This window comes from Gossypium raimondii, chromosome 11, assembly GCF_025698545.1.
Source record: "Gossypium raimondii isolate GPD5lz chromosome 11, ASM2569854v1, whole genome shotgun sequence".
NCBI classification, from domain to species: Eukaryota; Viridiplantae; Streptophyta; class Magnoliopsida; order Malvales; family Malvaceae; genus Gossypium; species Gossypium raimondii.
Window position 1 is genome coordinate 12,439,428 of NC_068575.1, and position 20,615 is coordinate 12,460,042.

The window sequence follows — 20,615 nt, forward strand, 5'->3', positions numbered from 1 at the left end:
CTTCTAGATAGGCATAAAATCGATCAGCCAGTTGCAATGTAACCGTAGTAGGTCTCGCTTTCCCAATTCCTAACTTCCTGAAAATAAACATAGGCATCAAATTCATACTCACTCCTAAATCACATAATGCCTTACCTACATAATGGTTTCCAATTGCACGTTAGATAGTGAAACTTTCAGGATCTTTTAACTTCGGAGGTAATTTATTTATCAATATTGCTATGCACCCTTCAATGAGAGTAACAATATCAAATTCTCCCAATCTATATTTATTTACAAGTTTACTAGATTGAAATTTTATGATGTTCAAAAATTTATAGATCTCATGTCACATTTACTAAAAATTTATGATACATGTATTGGGTGTACTAAATGTGTCCGAGCCTGCCCCACCGATGTGTGTGTTTCTTCGACAATATGTCCTTCATGGATTTTATGTAGTTGGGCATTTGCTCTAATGCTTCAACTAGCAGTATGTTGATATGAAGTTGTTTCAAGACATCTAAAAATCTTTTAAACTAAGTATCTTTCCTAGAATTATGAAATCGCTGAGGAAATGGTAGAGGTGGTCGTCTTTCAGGTTGCTGATACTATTTTGCTGTGGCATTTTTGTTGGTAGCCTGATCTGGTTCTACCACAACATTATTTTGCTTACCCTTTTCAAGTGCAGTATATTTTTCAGATGGCTCTAGGATCTTTACCTGGTCATGTCTTGAGTCGTCCTCTTCTGTCGCGACATTTTGAACAACATCATCTAACTAAGTCCCACTTCTGAGAGTAATAGCCTTGCATTGCTCCTTGTCTTATGTCCCCAAATTTTCAGTGTCACTGGGTAATGCTCCATACGGTCTTATGTTCCAAGCATTGGCTATCTGCCCCACTTGATTCTCAAGTGCTAGGAAGGATGCAGCCTAACTCTAGATCACAACATCATTCTTGGCCATATACTCCTTTAACAAAGCTTCCATAGAAGTAGATGATTACGCCTGACCATACTGATTATTTTGTCGGGGCATTGGTTGAATGTATCCTGGCGATACATTGTTGACATTTTGCATTGCGACAGTATTGAAATTTCCTACACTTTGATTATTCTAACTAAAATTTGGATGTTGTCTCCACCTCGAATTGTAGGTATTGGAGTATGGATTATTGTTTTGATTAGGGTTCCCCATATAGTATATTTACATTGGACTAGACAGACATTCATCAAACATGTGACTTTCACCACAATAAACACATGATGATTCAACTGCCTTTTATTTCCTGCATAATAGTTGAAGATTTCATGGTTTTAATTATATTAGCTAGAAAAGATACCTAGATTGTCAATGAAGTGATTGCATCGAGCTCAATGGTACCGACAGATCTCTTACCCATCCCAACTCGTGTAGTCAGATACTGGTTATCATTGTTGACAATTTTTTTCCAAAATTTCGCATGCTTCATCATATGTCTTGTCCAACAAAATACCATTTTTCGAGACATCAACTACCATTCGTGTATGTGCATTTAGCTCGCATCAGATATTTCCTAATCAACTCCTTAAATATAACGTCTCATCTTCAAATTGCCGAAAATATGTAATATAGTTTCTCAACTTAGCATTTATAGTGGAGGATTATTCTGTAACAAAAATCTCTAACAAAGGTCATTCTATGATACCATTGTTCCTGACGATAAAGCATTTAATCATGCCCTGGAACGATCTCTTAAATATGGAAATAGCTTAAGGAACACCCTGTTGTTTGACCTAAATGTAGTCCTGGGGGTTGTTACAGAGCCAAAAAATAAAAATAAAAAATTATTGACTTCACACGGTACACGCCATCACTCAGATCCAGTGATTCTTACTGCTTTTGCAGTATCCATATCTCAAAATAAATTCTACGCAGTGTTTTAGTTACCCACTGAACGTCGACTGCAACTCTCTACTTTGTACTTCCTATATATCGATCAGTGTTTGAAGATATGGCGGAAGCGATTGTTTCGGCGATCTTGGAGCAGATGACTGCAATCACCATTGATAAAGCAATCGAAGCCTGGAGTCTGGTGCAAGGTGCTGAGAAAGAGGTGAAAAGACTTGAAACCAATTTTAAAGCACTCCGGTTGGAGCTTGAAGATGCAGAGGAGAAAGAATACGTGGACAAACGGGTTAAACATTGGTTAGACAAGTTCAGAGATGTTTCTTATGACATGGAAGATGTATTAGATGAGTGGGAAACTGCAGTTCAGCAGTTGCAAACAGATCCTTCTGGCTCTGCTTCTGTTCGTAAGTGGAAGGTATGCCCCTTTGTTTCATGCTTTTCTTCCGGTTCTCAAGTTGTCAGGCGTTATAATATTGCTACCAAAATAAAGAAAGTCAATGAAGAAGTAGATGAGATTGTTAAAGACAAAGTTAGGTTTGAGTTGATAAAAAGAAAAATCAAGCAACCCAAACGTCCAGAAACTACTTCTTTTGTGGATGTTTCAGAGTTAATTGGTCGAGATGCAATGAAAGAAGAGATAATCAGCATTTTGCTATGTGATTATAAGTGTAGAAATGTTCCCACTATCACTTTAGTAGGGATGGGAGGGATAGGGAAAACCGCTCTAGCCCAATTGATTTATAACGATCATAGAATTCAGACTCATTTCAGCAAAACAATCTGGGTTTGTGCGTCGGATCCCTTTGATCAAACCCAAATTGCAAGAGCAATTCTGGGTGATCTTGACCCTGATTCACTAATATCCCTCAAAACTCCAACATTGCAAAGTGTTTTAAGTAAAATAACCGAAAGGCTTACAAGGGAGAAATTCCTGTTTGTTTTTGATGATGTGTGGACGGATCGTGATCAAGATTGGGAAACATTAAAAGTGGCTTTTAAATACGGCATGCCTGGGAGTTGTATTTTAGTGACTACTCGTAAGGAATCAGTTGCTAGGCGACTGGAGTCGCCTCATGTTGTTCCTCTACAACTTTTATCTGAGGAAATGTGTTGGTTGATACTTTCTCAAAAAGCATTTTCTGGAAGGAGCCAAGCGAGCCGTGAAATTTTGGAAGACATTGGAAGGGAGATTGCAAACAAGTGCAAAGGTTTACCCCTTGCAGCAAAAACTATTGGAGGTTTACTACAAGATAAAAAAGGAAGAGAAGAGTGGCAAGATGTTTTAAATAATGTGATCTGGAAATCAAGTTTTGCACATGAAATTTTTTCACCTCTATTATTGAGTTATCATGATTTGCCCTCACCCATAAGGCAATGTTTATCATATTGTGCAATCTTTCCTAATAGCTTTACAATTTATAAAGATGAATTGATCCAATGTTGGATGGCACAAGGTTATCTGAACTCTGATGGCAACAGAAGAAGAGAATTGAAAGGGGAAGATTACTTTAAGTACTTAGCCACTCGTTCTTTTTTCCAAGATTTTGAAAAAGATACTTCTGGCAGCATAATTTCTTGTAAGATGCATGACATGGTACATGAATTTGTTCAGTTTTTGACTGAACATAGATTTGTGACAGAAGTGGTGGCTAGAAATTCTACATTGGACTTATCTTCCAAAAGAGTTCGCCATTTGAGGTTGGAAATTCCAAGTTGGGACGCTTCTCCTTTGTCCACTTGCCTCATAGAGAAATTGCGAAGCCTTGTAGTAGTCTCCGATGGTTTATCATCCGGTGATGGCTTACAAGATTTGTTCAGCCGATCCAAGCTGCTAAGGTTCTTGGAGTTTGATTGGCTTCGTCTACGCCCTGAACAAATTGCTGTTGGCATGAAAAATTTGATTCACTTGAGGTACCTTAGCTTGATATCTTGCTCGGGGTTAGAAAATCTACCTGAATCAGTTTGTGAATTGATTAATTTACAATCTTTGAATCTTCGAGATTGCTTGGATCTTAAGAAACTGGCAGTTGGAATGGGGAAACTGATTAACTTGAGGTATCTTTGTATTAAGGAATGTCCTCGTCTGAGTTACTACCCTAAAGGGATACGTCATTTAACTTCTCTCACGAGATTAAGTGGTATCAGGATGAGAGTAGATCAAAGTGATGGTAATGAATTCAGTATTGGGGATCTAGAAAATTTAGACCTCCTGGGTGGAAGCCTTTGTGTTGAGTTGATAGGAGATGCACTAAATTGGGCTGAAGCTAATAGAGCCAAGCTTCACAATAAAATACATCTCAAGAGAACAGATATATGGATCTGCTCACCGAATATAAAGAAAGAAGAGGTACTTAAAGCTTTAAACCCACCATCCACCTTGCTTGTAGAATTGTTCGATTACCAGAAGTGGTTGCCCTTCAATGAAGCTCGCATTCAGAGGATGAAGATAAGGGAGAAACTTATAGTTGCTCGCATTGTGAGCAGAGCAGCTCTTAAATTTATAGCTGATTGTAGCTCCGGTGAGGAAAGCTCATTCTTCTCTTATGATTAATTATTTTTCACTCTACGAATTAAAATGAATTGAGATGAGAAATATTCAATAGAATATCTCACTTCTATAATATATCAAAACAAAAATTTTTGGTTTGCTCTACTATAAAACTTATTGTAGCTGGAATTAATATTCAATATGATGAACGGTAAAACAACTCTATTTCTCCACACTTATGATCTCAAAAAACACTTTCTTCTTCAAAGTAGCAAAAAGTCTTATATTTATTTTAATTTATAATCCGAGACGACAATTTTTTTTGCAGGAAGTGGGAAGAGTACAAGTGATTGAAAAGAACCAAGAAACCAGGTAAAAACTTTGAAGATTTTGCTTCATCAAGTTCACCGTGAAATGGCAATTACTTTTCCATTACTCAAGAGTCATACTATGTGGTCCATGATAGTGAGTTTGACCAAATTGTCAACCGAAAGAGGTCGCCTTGATGCTAAAAAGTAGACATGAAGAAAGATATGTTCAATTCTAGGTATTTACAGTTCTATAGGGGAAGAAGGAAACAAATAATGTGTAGTTGTTCAAAAATCTGTAAGACTTTGTGTGCTTCCTGCCACTTTTAGATTGTGCAAGTATGGTTTCACCAACTTGGGTTAATTATTTATTTTTTAGTATAATATAGAGTAAAACATTATTTGTTGTTACATTTTGTATATTTGGAATTTAATCTCTCACTACTTTTTGGATTTAAAAATTTAGATTCATTTGTTGTTATATTTTTTTCAATTAAATTTATCGGTGCAAAAATATTCATTTGATATTCATGTAACAAAAAAAAAAACATTATATTCACTGTCACTGTAAGAGAACCGGATATAATCTCACTATCAACCATCTCTAGACACATATATAACCTTACCTTCCAGTATAAAAGCCCACAACAATAGTTGAAGAAGATTAATTTCCTTTTCCATATTGGAAACTTCTTCCTCCTAAACTTTCCCACCAAAGATCAACTCCGTTTCTAGTGGTTCTCCGCCCCACTCAGAGACCAACCACCAGACAATCCACCACTTCTCCCTGTTAGAAGTAATATTTTTAATGTTTAAACTACATGGCCTGAAGTAATAATATTTTTAAATTTTAAATCACTTGCATTTTTAGTTGAAAAGGAAAATTCTCTCCATTTTATTTTTACATATATCACAAAGTTTAATTTTAGTAACGTATTGCTCTTATTAAAGTGTTGATTGATGAAGTTGCGTCATAAGGATATAGGAGTGGTGAAGTCTATATTAAGAAAGTACTTATAACATTTGTCTCCCGCCTAATCGAAGGGAATTTGTTAAGACATATATAATGAATACATATATAATGCACGTTTTCAACTCTTTATTTTTACTAGTAAATTACACGCCCATTCTAATTTTAAATTGTTTAAAGTTGAGTTGCTCTACTGTCAATATTTCAAACTCAAATTTACTATAAAAAATGTGTTTAATTTGTTGTTAGAAATCACAAAATTCTTTTTTAAATTTTCATTATTATTTCAATTCAAATTTTAATTACAGTTTGAAGTTTGTTTATTGTTTTAATATTTTAATTATCAAAATAATTAATATATTTTAATTAAGTATAATAATATTAATTTCATATTAATTACATGAAATAAAAATATTTTATTTGTTGAATAAAAAACACTTAACATTAAAATATATTAGTATAATCACGGGAGTTAGGTGAAACGATAAGGGTCTCTCCTATCTTAACTGGTGTTCGAGGGTTCGGTCCTCGTCTTGGGTATGGAGCAGTTTTAAAACTTGTGGATAGTATCTACCCCTTAATGGTCTTAGAAAATGCGAAAGATTAATTATTGGGTTCGCTTCGATAGATTCATTAAGAAATAACAAAAAATACTAATATATGTAAAATTACAAATATGAAAAAATTACTAAATTATTCTATTTTATTTTTGAATTTTAAATATAAAAATAATTTATTAAATCTTGAATAACATGTAAAGAAAAATCCCATACCCATAACTTATATTTAAAAGTTAAATTCTTCTATTAACCCCTATATTACGAATAAGTTGTAAATTAAATCTTTATCTTCTAATTTCGTTAATTTTAGTTTTTATATTTTTAAATTTAAAATGTTAGTCTTAATTCAAAAGATAATTGTTAAATTTATTAAGTTAAATTATGTTATTTTCAAAATTTCATACAATAAATGTATTATCACATTTGTAATATCACGTCTTCTTGTTTTTTCCACAAAATATGTAGAAAAGAAATCGAGTCATTTTAGTTCGTGAATTTAACGGCTACTATTTCAGTTATAATTAAAATTTCAAATTTTGAAAAGTATAAGAAACTAAAATGATCATATTAAAAATAAGAACTAAATTCACAACTTACACATAGTACGAGATTAATTATAAAATTTAACTTTAATGGATTTAAGTACTACCATTTAGGTTGAGACATAAATTTCAAAAGGGTAAACTACACCATTAGTCACTAAACTATGGGTGAGTTTTCATTTTAGTCACTTAACTAAAAAAAAGTTATAATTTGGTCACTGAACTATTCAAAAGTTCTCATTTAAGTCATTGAGTTGTTAAAACCGATGCTATACGAATTTTTCTAGTTTGCACTGTCTACACTAATTAAAATCTATTTTTCCCCTTCCCTTTTACAATTCATTTTTTTCATGAAACAACGTTGACCATTAGATTGGCTTGGATCTAAGGTATGTTATTCTACTTGTCGATGGGTAGTGATCCACCGTACCAATCATCAAATCATCACTTGGAGCTCACTAATGGAACTTAAAAAAAAAAAACTTAACAGCTCAATGACTTAAGTAAAAACTTTTGAATAGTTCAGTTACTTAAATGAAAAATTTAAAATTACAAAAATTCAAATGAACTCAATTAGAGCACACCAATTAATAGAAGAATTTTTATTATGAACTTAGGCTCCGTTTGTTTTATTGAAAATGGCTTCAGAAAATGATTTCTAAAAAATGACTTACTTATCCGGAAAAACTAATATTTTTTTGTGTTTGGATGAATCTGTAAAATATTTGTGTTGTTTGGCGATTTCTTGAAAATATTTCGTAAAAGTTGTTTTTAATGAAACAAACATACATTTGAGATTTATGATAAAGAGTTTAAATGAAGTAGTGAATTGATTACAAAGTGATGTTAAGGTGAAATTATAGTAAATAATGAGTGTTCATGATGTTAATGATTAAATTGTAAACTTTCTAAAATTTATAATTGAAACAAAAGAAGTGATATGCATGAAAATTTGTTATGTGAAATAAGATATATAATGAATTATTTGATTAAAGCGCTTATATGATGAAAAATAAATTACATGGCAATGGGGACTAAATTGAAAATTGTAAAAATTTAAGTATGAAACAATTTAATATGTGAATAAGAAAATTATGATAAAAGTTTAATGAATGTGTTATGAGATGATGAAATATGCATAAAGTATTGTAAAAGTGAAATTGTGGAAAAATATAAATTTTTATTACGACAATGACTAAATTGTTAAACTTGAGATGGATGAAATAATAGAAGTGAAATACATAGAAATTTGATATGTGAAACAAAATATTGAGATAAATTATATGGTTAAAGTGTAACAAGAAAGAAAGTTGATTTAATATGATTAATTAGTAAATATTGAACTTTTATGACAAAAAGGGACTAAATTGAAAAGTTATGAAAGTTTATAAGAAAATATTTGATAAATGAATTTAGTAGAGAATGTAACATCTCAATGTTTTGACCTGATACTCAAGTCAGGTATGGGGGTGTTACAGTGAATAGAGTCTTATCAGTTTGAAAATGTCTTACGGAAAAAAAATTAGTAAAATATTTTACGGGAATAAGGGGGTAATTTTACGTTGGCTGGAAAGCCTTTTACGTTGACTATCCTATTTTACATGAAACAAACATCGGAAAATATTAAAAACTTTTACCTTGAAATAAACAGAGCCTTAGTTGAAGAAGAATTGTGCTAATGGCCCGCAAAATAACAAATTTCCATAATCCACTTCGTAGGAATGGGATATTAATAGTTGACAAATCAGGTCAATAGACTTTCCAATTTCCAGACATAAATTGAAATTCCCTTCTCAAGATTGCTAAGAAGTTCTTGGGAGCTTGAGTTTCTGATAATGCGTCATTAGTCACTAGCCCATTTAATTTCGTGGCTAATAGTTGTTGGATTTCATATGTTTTGGTACAATGTTATTTAATGCTTATCTTCTAGTAACTGTTGTGTTAATGGAGATGAAAACCATTCCAACTCCATGAGAGAGTTTCAAAACGATATGTTTTGACTATTTATGCTTGTCATAAATTGCATTAATCACTTTTCACAGCAAAAATTCAAGTTTCCAACACTGCCAATGGTTTAATTATCTTACACCTACCAATCTTCTTAACAGTGTGTAATCACTTACAATGATAGTTTTAAGAAAAGAAATGTTTCTGTCGAAAGCTGGCCAACCATGTAGCTGTTACTTTTTTGTTGCATGCTAAGTCTCCTCGATAGCATTTTGACTTGGTTTAGTTTTTGTTTAGTTTCCTTGTTATGTTATTTTGTTGAAAATGAACTTAGTTGTTAAATTTTTTTTATGTAAATAGGTGATGATTAACAGAATCAGCACAAGTGCAAGTTAAGTTTTTCTTGTTTCCATGTTATTAGTGGGAGTAGTTGTGTATTTGGTAGTGTTTTATCACTAAAATGTATTACTTTTCTAATTGAATGAAGTTGCTGATACTTTTCATGCTTTTTTGCTGCACTTTTCTGTTTTTGTTCTTTGTTTTTTGTTCTTCTTGGCTTAAAACACCAATAATTAGTACCTAGAGCAAACCATCTTTGAGGGTCATTGTTTATGTTTTTGAGTTTGTTGCCGAGAAAGATACGTTTTATCTTTTTTCTACTTTGTTGTTACTTGTATGTCTTCAACAAGCTTTTCACCACATCCACCTCTTGTCTTTACTGGTGAGAACTACCACATTTAGGTAGTCAAGATGAAGATTTATGTTCAAGCTTTTGATTTGTGGGAAGTTGTAAATGCTGACATCGAGCCACTAATATTGAGTGCAAATCCAATTATTGCTCATGATAAGTGCTAAAAATAACATGTTTTAATTTCATTCTTAATTCGTTTTTGGGTGATTATTTGATGTTAATGGTGAATTTTATGCTTCTAATATTTTAAATTCATGTTTTTATACTTAGGAGATCATTTGAGAGTAAAATAAATGAAAAACGAACAAAACCCGAAAAAGCAAAGCAAGCTGCAGGAGCCACATGGGCTATCAACACGAGCTGCCACACGGCTAAGTGGCAAGCCATGTCAATTTAGCAAATTGGCACTCTGAACTATGGGGAAACACATTTTTAGGTTTTTCTGGCATTTTAAGATGTATATATGACAAACATAAAAAGATAAGAGGGAGTCGTCATAGAATATTCAAGAAATAACTCATAAAACACCATTGAAGTCGATTTTGAATTAGATTTCCGCCAAGATTGAAGACTCTCAATTGTTTTCTCAAGAGATTATCATAAGTTTCTTTATTTCTTTCGGTTATATTGTGTCTTAAATGTTTTTTTTTATTTTCAAGCATGAACTAAAATTCTAAATACCCAGGGGAGATGAACCCTATGATGAATTATGTCATATGAATTTTATTTTATGCAATAACTACTTAGATCTTATTCTCAATTATGTGTGCTTAATTCTTGGTTTGGTATTTCTAGATTATTGATCCATGTTTGATGTGCTTAAATCAGAGGAGGAATAGACCCTGTTTAATAGTAGATATTGTGTAATTGACTGGAGTTGCATGCAATCTTAGAAATAGGACAACATAAATCTACCAGATTAGAGTCAAATCTAATAGGGAATCCATAGATCGAGTTAATGCAATAATAGGGGTTTTAATTAGAAAGAAATTTCAATTAATCAACCTAAAGTCAGTTGCTCTTATTCTCGAAAGAGATATTAGCATAATCTTGGGATTTCTACGGATCAAAATACTAAGTAAAGAAATTGCATAATTTAGATTGATAATGACAGATGAAATCTAGGTGAATTCTTTCTTGGATATTGTTTCGCTTCTTGGTTGTTAATTCTTTATTTGCTTGTTTTGTTCTTTATCATGTTCATTAGTTAATTAAATTAGTTAATTTTATTTTTAATCAATCACTCAAATTTATCGGTTCAATAATAGAAAGATGGTAATTACTAGTGCTTTTAGTCTTCGTGGGAACGATATCTATGCTCACCGTACATATACTATTAATTGATAGGTGCACTTGCTTTAGTCAGATTTTTTGGTTTCATAACTCATTAGCTCAATTAAGGCAACATAATGAGGAGTGTGCCAAAAAGCATAAAGTAATGTCATGCCTCCAAAATAATGTTTTAAATGTAATCTTTACCAGAATCATGGCATGTGAGACTCCCAAACAAGTTTAGGACAGACTGAAGGAGGAGTTTCAAGGCTTAGGCAAGACAAGGCAGGAACAACTCATAAAGGAGAGATTTTGAAAATTTGAAGATGAAAGAAGCTGAGATAGTGAAGGGAAAGACTCTATTTGAAGCTTGGTTTGGACAAAAACATTTTGTTTTTCATTTGAAAGTATTTTGTTGTATCTGCTTTGCTCACATACCATTAGTGAAGAAGAGAAAACTAGAAAGAAGATCAAAGTCAGATATCTTTGTTGGATACAACAACAATAGAAAGGTTATAGGGTCTTTGATCCTTTTACAAGCAAGGTAAGTAGAGATGTGAAGTTTAATGAAAGCAGAACATGGAAATGAGATGTGATTGAAGAAGAAATGCTCAAGCAAAGTGAGCTTGAATTGGACTTGCAATTTAAAGAAGATGAAGCACAAGTTAGTGAAGGGTTTGATCACTTTCCAGTTAGTGGTACCAAGCCTATTACTGAAGTTTATCAAAGATGTAACTTAGCAATATTGGAGCCAGTTAGTTTTGAAAAAACAAAACAAGAAATTAATTGGAGGGAAGCCATGAAGGATGAAATCAACATGATCAACAAGAATCAGATATGATAACTTGTAGATAGACCAATTCACAAGAAGATCATTGGGGTCCAATGGGTAATCAAACTAAAATGAATCCTGATGGTTCAGTCAACAAATTGTAGGTTAGGCTGAATTCAAAGGGATTTAATCAGTAATATGGTGTAGACTATGGTGAAACCTTTGCACCAGTGGCAATGTTAGACAAAATTAGGTTGTTGCTTACTCTTGCAGCTCAAAAAGGATGAAAGATACATCAACTATATGTAAAGTCAACCTTCTTAAATGACTTTCTAAAGGAGGAAATTTATGTTGATCAGCTTCAAGGCTTTGTTGTAGCTGAAACTGAGACTAAAGTTTACAGATTGAAGAGGGCCTTATATGGCCTAAAATAGGCTCCAAGAGCCTGGTATGAAAGAATTGAAAATCATCTAGCATGATTGGGATTTGAAAGAAGCACAAGTGAGCCAACCTTGCATGTGAAAAAAGTTGAGAAAGAAACATTGCTGGTAGTGTATTGTATGTTAATGATTTACTAGTGATTGACAACAACATTGTGTTAGTTGTCGAGTTTAAAAAGCAGATGCAACAAGTATTGAGATGTCAGAATTAGGGGAGATGACATATATCCTTGGCATAAAAGTGTTGCAGATTGATCAAACAATTTTCATAAGTCAAATGACTTTTGCTTGAAGATTCTGAACAGATATTGTATGGAGAATTGTAAACCAACAAGCACTTCCATTGCTCAAGGAGAGAAGCTCACCAATAAGGGAGACTTTGAAAGGGTGAATGAAACAAGCTACAAGAGCTTAGTTGGACGCATGTTATATTTGACAACATCCAGACCTGATATTATGTTTGATGTAAGTCTTTTGTCAAGGTTCATACATTGCAGCAATATGACTTATTACAAAACAACTAAGAGAGTTTTGAGGTATGTGAAAGGAACACTCAACTTTGGGGTTAAATTCATGAAAATTGATGAAGTTAAGCTGATTGGTTACACAAATAGTGACTGGGTAGGATCAATTGAAGATATGAAAAACACCTCAGGTTGTTTTTCCACTTTAAGCTCAAGTGTTCTCTGTTGGAGCTTAAAGAAGTAACAATCGGTGGATCAATCAACAGCTAAAATAGAGTATGTTGTAGTTGCTGCAACTGTCAACCATGCCATTTGGTTAAGGTAACTTTTGATTGATTTGAACTTGAGCCAAGAGGAAACAACAAAGATTAAAATGATAATCAATTTGCTGTTGCAATTGCAAAGAATCTAGTGTTTAAAAACAAAACAAAACTCTTTAAGATCAAATATCACTCTGTAAGGGAAGTGGAGCAATCAAAAGAGATAAAATTGATTCATTGTAGTTTTGAAGATCAGCTTGCAAATATTGTAACAAAGACTTTTGGGACTACCATGTTTGAAAAATTAAGGAATGATATTGGTATTTACAGTATGGAGGCCAAGGAGGAGTGTTGAAAGCTGGCCAACCATGCAGTTATTACTTTTCTGTTGCATGCTAAGTCAGCTCGATAACATGCTGACTTGGTTCAATTTTTGTTTAGTTCTCTTGTTATGTTATTCTATAGAAAATAAACTTATTTTTTCATTTCTTTTATGTAATTAGGTGCTGATTGACATAATTACCTTGAGTGCAAGTTAAGTTTTTCTTGTTTTTATGTCATTAGTAGGATTGGTATTACTTTTCTAATTTAATGAAGTAGCTGCTATTTTTCATGCTTCTTTGCTGCACTTTTCTAATTTTGTTCTATGTTCTTCTTGGCTTAAAACACCAACAATTTCAATTACCCCAAGTTCTAGAAACTACATATAAATAGGTGATGACATTGTCTGTGTCTGTCAAGTGAAAATATAAATACCCTCTTTCTATTTAATTTCAAGAATGTGTTCAATAACTAAACTCATACGGGTGCTACAGTAGTCTGACACAATATTATTTGTAATATCCCTAAATTGGGTCTAGTAGTTTCGGGTATAATTTTCGGGTTTTGAGTGTGAAACTAGGAATTTATAGGGTTTGTAGTAATTTTAATTTAATTTAGGAAGTTAATTTCATCTAAAATCGATTAAAACAATAATCTAGAAAATTTTAAAATTTTTTTCAAAAATTAATTTAAAATATTTTAAATAATTATTAGTGAAAATAATCAATTTGGGTTGAAAAGAATTTTAAAATAATTTTTATTGGGGGTATTGAGTAAAATTTAAATATTAATTAAATAGGATTTAATTGTAAAACAAAGGAAAATTTAAAGTATTTATATGACAAGTATACCTTAAAATTCTGAATTTTGGAGGGAAATGATTAAATGGTAAAATAAGGGAAATGTTGGAGTGGCCATTAGGCAAATTTCTCAATTTTTAAATTTCTGGGTGGGTGGTTTCAATTTTAAAACAAATGTATCTAGCCCACTTTTTACACATTTTGCATTAGATTAGAGAGCTTTAAAATTTATTTTCTTTGCATGATTTTAAAGATCTATCATTAGAGAAAATAAATCAGTTTCCTTGTCAAAATACTCTTTCAATTTACCTGCAATTATTCTCAAAAGTAGCAAAAAATATTTTAAATTTCTCAAGTTTCTTCAATCAAGATTTTCAATCAACGAATTTAGAGTGAATCAAAGGTAATCTTCAATCCTAAACTTGTTTTTATGATGATTAGAAACATTTTTACATGATTTGAGAGTCAATGAAATGATTTTTATCAATGTCATCTTCTTCCAAGAACACTGATAAGCCATAAAAGTAAGATATTTTTAATCCTATTCTTGATGCGTTTTTGGATGATTAATTATGTAAATTAGTGAATTTGAAGCTTCTAATCCTTTAAATTCATGTCTTTATACTTAGGAGAATATTTGAGAGCAAAAGGAGCGAAAAATGAGCCAAAATCAAACAAATAGAGCTGCTTCCAATATCCATACGGCCTGGGCATTTCCACACGGGCTGGCCACACACTCGTCTGAGCCATATGGGTTGGCCACATGCCCATGTGCCAGCCCGTGTCGATATTGCACCTTGCTTCCTAAATATGCAAAAAAATCTAATTTTTAGGCTTTCTGAGCATTCTAAAGTCTATAAATACCAATTAGAAGAATACCTAAGGGGGCACTCAGGGGAAGATTGAAGAAAAGACTCAAAGAACGCCATCAGAATCAACTCGGAAGCGGATTTTCTTCAAGATTGAAGATCTCTATTTAATTTCCTTCGAAGTTTTATTGAGTTTCTTTATGTCTTGTTGCTATCCTAATTTTGAGATTTTTTATTCCAGATTATGAACTAAATTCCCTAGATACCTAGGGAAGATGAAACCTATGATGAATCTTATTATTTGATTTCCAATTTACATGATAAATACTTGGTCCTTGTTTTCAATTATGTATGCTTATTTCATGTTTTAATATTTTTACGATATTAATTCATGTTTAATATGCTTATTTCAGTGGAGCAAAAGTCCCTGTTTAAGAGTAGATCTAGCATAATTGAGTGGATTTGCATGCAATCCTAGAAATAGAACGACATAAATCTACTATATTAGAGTCAAATCTAATAGGGGAATCCATAGATCGAGTTAATGTGACAATATAGGTTTGACTTAGAAAGAGATTTCAATTAATCAACCTAGAGTCAGTTGTTCTTACTCTCAAAAAAGATATTAATATAATTTAGGGATTCTTACATATCAAGACACAAGTGAATAAATCTTTTAATTCAGATTCATAATAATAGGTGAAGTCTAGGTGGATTCTTTCCTGGGTATTGTTTATCTCATTGATTATCTTCGATTATTTTCCTATTTCATTCTCTGTTGCGTTCTTAGTTAGATTAGTTTAGTAATTTTAGATTAAAAACAATCACTCCAATTTGTTGGCTAAATAATAGAAAAAAGGTAATTATTAGTATTTTTAGTCTTCGTGGACACGATATTCCATACTCACCATAACTATACTATTGTTCGATAGGTGCGCTTGCCTTTGTCGTAATTATAGTTAGTTTAGTGACTATCAAGTTTTTGGCGCCGTTACCAGGGAATAAAATATTAGGAACACTTGATTTTTATTAATTTAGCCATTTATTTTTATTGAATTTTATTTTTGTTTTTAGTTTAATTTTTGTTTTCTATTTTTTCTTTTATTTGCTTCTAGCAGGTCCTTTTAGTTTATGACTAGAAGAAACCCGTCGAAACCATTATTGTTTAATAGAAAAATTGAAAGTACGGCTCATAGAAATTGTAGAGAAGCAAGGCAGAGTTGACAGAGTATAGTTGACGAGCAAGAGGCCATTTTTGTTATTGAGGAGATGGGTGATAATCAAAATAATCAGCTGCTTGCTGTGGTTGCTGCAGATCTTGTAAATCCAAATCTTTCTCCTCGTACTATGTACGATTATGCCAAGCCCACTCTAACTGGGGTTGAATCTAGTATTGTGAGACCTACTATTGCCTCAAATAATTTTGAACTGAAGTCGAACACTATTCAGATGGTACAACAATTTGTTTAGTTTGATGGTTTGCAAGACGGAGATCCAAATACTTATTTGGCTAATTTTTTTGGAAGTCTGTGATACTTTCAAGATAAATGACATTTCTGGAGATGCCATTCGCCTACGGTTATTTACCTTCTTGTTGAGGAACAAAGCTAAACAATGGTTGAATTCTTAACCACGAGGTTTTATCACTACATGGGATCAAATGACTGAGAAATTCTTACTAAAGTACTTTACACTGGTTAAGACAGCTAAGTTGAGGAATGATATCTCTTCATTCGTTCAGATTAACTTAGAGACCCTATATGATTCATGAGAGAGGTATAACGACTTATTGAGACGGTGCCCTCATGATGGGTTACCTCTATGGCTACAGTTTCAGACCTTCTACAATGGTTTGAACACTTAACAATAAAACACCCGAAGCGGCTTATGAATTTATAGAGGAGATGGCATTGAATAATTATTAGTGGAAAGTCATGAGGATGAAGCCGATGAAAGCAGCCGATGTTTTCAACTTAGATGCCGTCACCACATTATCAAATTAGGTAGAACTATTAAATAAGAAAATTGATGGTTTATGTGTTTCTACGTAGGTACGTCTGGTGATGAAATGCGATACGAATGGAGGAGGAATGAACAATCCAGAATATTTACCCTACATTCCTAGCATAGAGAACGAACAAATCAACTATATGGGTAATAATTCTAGGCCTCAAAATAATCTTTACAGTAACACCTATAATGCAGGTTGGAGGAACCATCCCAATTTTTATTGGGGTGATCAAGGAAATCAAAGAGCACAACTCCATCCAGGCTTCCAACAATAACCTTACCAATAAGAGAAGAAGCTGAATCTTAAGGAGATGTTGACGAAGTTTATCTCAGTGTCGGAAATCCACTTTCAAAACACTGAAGTAGCACTTAAAAATCAACAAACATCAATTCAAGGGATCGAGAACCAAATAGGTCAACTTGCTAAGCTATTCTTAGAAAGACCACAAGGTAGCTTGCCTAGTAATACCGAAACTAACCCAAGAGAGCAGCTTCATGCAATTACCGTTTGAGAAGAAGCAGGGTTGGTTGAATCTGAATCAGAACTGAGGCAAGAAAGTATGGTAAGTAACAGTAAGCTTGAGGTAAGCCAGAATGAACAAAAACTGATTGGTAAAAAATATAAACCTCGAGTTTCATATCCTAACGCGACGAAGAAAGACCACACAAATGAAGAATTTGGTAAATTTCTTAAACTTCTAAAAGAATTACATATTAACTTACTGTTTATTAAAGTTATTTCGTAGATGCCCAATTCCGTTAAATTTTTAAAGGAGCCTTTGGCAAACAAGAGGAAGTTAGATGATTCGTCGCATGTGGAGCTAAATGTAGTTTGCTCAGCCATTTTGCAAAATAAACTACCCAACAAATTGAAAGATCCAGGGAGTTTTACTATTCCTTGTTTAATTGGTAGTTTGAATATTAATAATGCTTTGGCCTGATTTAGGGTGAGTATAAATGTCATGCCCTAGAAAATGTTTAAACAATTAGGTCTTGGGAAATCCAAACAAACTAGGATGATTATTTAATTAGCAGATAAACCATTAGATTTCCTAGAGGTATTATTGAAGATGTTCTCGTAAAAATGGATAAATTCATATTCCCAATTGATTTCGTTATTTTAGACATGGATGAGGGTAATGAAGTACCTTTAATTTTAGGAAGACCATTTTTAGCAACTACAAGAACTATTATTGATGTTGGTACATGTGAGTTAGTACTTCGTGTAGGTGACGAAACGATTACTCTCCAAGTTCATGATTCTGTTAAGACATCTAATGATCGAGATGATTTTACAAGTGATGTTAATATGAGTAACCATGTGGCTGAAACTTCTTTGCAGGAAACCCTTCGAAAAAATGTGATGGAGCCACGTTCCAGTCCATGTGACAGAAACAGAACGACTCATGATGAACGGATGTTGCAAATTGATGAACTAGATGAATGGTGAACACATGTTAATGAGAAAACACAAAAACACGATGAAGAGTTAAGGAGACACCATGATAAGAATGTGGATGGAACAAAACAATTTAATGTTGGAGACAAGGTACTTTTAGATAAAATGGATTGTCGAATTGCCACTTCAGAGCTTGAAGCAAACGGATCAAATCCCTTTACGGTACAAAATGTCTTCCCATACTGTACAGTTAAGGTAACTCATTCTGAATTTGGCACATTTAAGGTAAATAGTACTTGACTTAAACCTTATGTTGATAATAGAATTGATAATGAGAAAGAGGAGTTTCGACTCCTCGAACCATCGTGACCGTGCAAATGCAGAGTAGGTCGAGCATAGACTTTAAATAAGAGCTTCTCGGGAGGCAACCCGAGTGTTGACACTGCTAATTATTTTAATTTTATTTCATGTTATTTTTAAAACTAATTAATTTTCAAAATTAAAAAAAATGTGTTTTTGAGCCACACTACCTGGACACACAGGCATGTCCCAGGTCGTGTGCACTAAAAGGGGTTCGATAGTAAGTTACACGGCCTGGACACATGGGCATGTCCTTGGTTGTGTGAAACCTGGAGCTAATTTTTTAATTTTTAAATCAAGTTAATGAGTTACACGGGCAAGGCACACGACCATGTGTAAGACACGGCCGAGTCACACGGACGTGTGGGCTTTCACACGGGCGTGTGACACGGCTATGTAGCCCAACACGGGCCCTTACACGACCGTGTCTCCCTTTTTAACCCTCAAACCCTAACTTCTTTTTACTTTCATCTTCCCCAAATTACCAACAAACCCTAGCCACCGTTCTTACCCTTTTCACCCTTTTAGGGCCACCGTCATTAACCCTCGTCGCTTGTGCCTCCCTTCTTTCCCATTGCAACCGTCCCTCTCCCTGATTTCCCCTTATGCGCATACCCCTTTCCACCACCAACGCACGTCTCGACCCACTAGCTTTCCCATAATCAGCACCTCCCCCTCATTCACACACCTACGAGCACAACCCGACCCGACCCGACCCACCACCATGCCACTGTCCTTTCCTCGTAGCCGCCACCACTATTTGTCCATTCTTTATTTTTATTTTATTTATTTGATTAATATTCGTACTTTTTTATCCTTTATTTTTATTTTATTCCTCTTTTCTTGCTATTATTATTATTTATTTGTTTTATTCTGCTTTAACTTTAGTTTTTCTTTTAAGTTTTCTTTATTATTTCGTTGTATTTTATTATATTTTGTTCAAGGTTTTGCTACTACATTTTGTTTTGTTCCATTTATGAATATATCGTTTAGTCTAAAAAATTTGATTCAGTAGTTATTTTTAATTTAGTTTGATTTTTATAGGCCTCTTATTATTTTTAGTACCATGATTCTTGATTGGTTAAAACTACGTCTTATGTCTTTTGATATCTCCAAATTGTAGTTCTTGTTTATAGTCTGTTCACTATCGATTTCTTTAATTTGTTTAGTTACTGATGTTACCTTTGAGTATAGCATAAGATATACGTTTCCTTCTATTATGTTCGGTTCATCCGTTTGTTTCGTTTTGTTTTAATACTTGACTGTTTGATTTTCTTGCAGATTCATCATGAAGAACACTCATAGCAAGTCCAAGGTTGCTGTCCCCGCTTCAAAAAAGCGGAAGACCCCTAGTGCACCTTCCTCATCGAGCGCTTCCACCGAGACCCGCCACCCTTATCTTTGATTTTTAGTGGGTCCTCAAGAGGAATTATTTCAGCTACTTCGATTGTGACCACTCGACTTAGACCGATGTATTGATTGGGCCACTTTGGAGCAGGTCTACCTCGATGATCTTGTTTGAGCCTTTATTGTCACAACTCTATGGAACCGGTTCTTCTTTATCATCGGGCCCACATACATGGAGCTAACTTTGGAGTTCTGCTTGACATTTACACTCCATCACTTTTAGACTCGGTGGCCTGGTGCGCCATATGAGTGTCCCTGAGTTCGGCACTACTTTGGGATTATATACTGAGGAGTTTATGAGTGCCAAGAACTTTCTCTGCCTACACCGACACATCCAGTACCGCCATCGAGTTGTTGGGCAGATCTTACGGTGAGTATGGCACTTTATGATGCGAGTTGCTCGAAGGTAACTTCTCTCCTTTCGGCTTTACGATATATTCATGCCCTTTTAGCTCATGCTCTGACCACTAGGAGAGAGAGCACCAGAGTCGTCAGTATTATCGATGCCTATTTTCTATAGAGTATGGCTACTGGGCATATTTTTTATTTAACATACTTTGTTGCCCTCACTTTCCGCCATCAGAAAGATCGCAACAGGAAGGGTCCTATCTATTTAGGCCCTTATGTGACTTGACTAGTTCGACACTTCGGTCTTCTTGACACACTGGAGTAGTCCTCTAAACTTACACTCGCCGACTTGATGTCTCCACAGAGAATATCGAGCATGACCCGTATGAGGATGATCGAGCGACTTCGTGGAGTTGATCCCTCTCAGTACCGATTATTTCATTTTGACTCTCAGAATGAACCCGAGAACTTCATTGATGATGTCCCTTTCCATCACGAAGTCCCATCTCATCCTCCACCTTTGTGTCACCATCATGTGTCTTCTGCTGCTACGTTAGAGGACCTCTCTGAGTGGTTCAC

The 20,615-nt window shown here is 33.8% G+C and overlaps 1 protein-coding gene and 1 non-coding gene across 2 annotated transcripts; one reads left to right on the top strand and one right to left on the bottom strand.

Moving 5' to 3' along the window:
• Positions 1-1,773: 1,773 nt before the first annotated feature.
• On the top strand, positions 1,774-5,125 carry LOC105804594 (putative disease resistance protein RGA3). Its single transcript, XM_012637266.2, has 2 exons — positions 1,774-4,387; positions 4,685-5,125. The coding sequence occupies exons 1-2, from the start codon at positions 1,972-1,974 to the stop codon at positions 4,708-4,710; spliced, it is 2,442 nt and encodes an 813-aa protein (XP_012492720.1). The 5' UTR covers positions 1,774-1,971; the 3' UTR covers positions 4,711-5,125.
• Positions 5,126-16,220: 11,095 nt separating this feature from the next.
• LOC128035137 (small nucleolar RNA R71) lies at positions 16,221-16,327 on the bottom strand. The gene has a single exon (XR_008191538.1). It is a non-coding gene; the product is annotated as a small nucleolar RNA R71 (small nucleolar RNA).
• Positions 16,328-20,615: the final 4,288 nt, after the last annotated feature.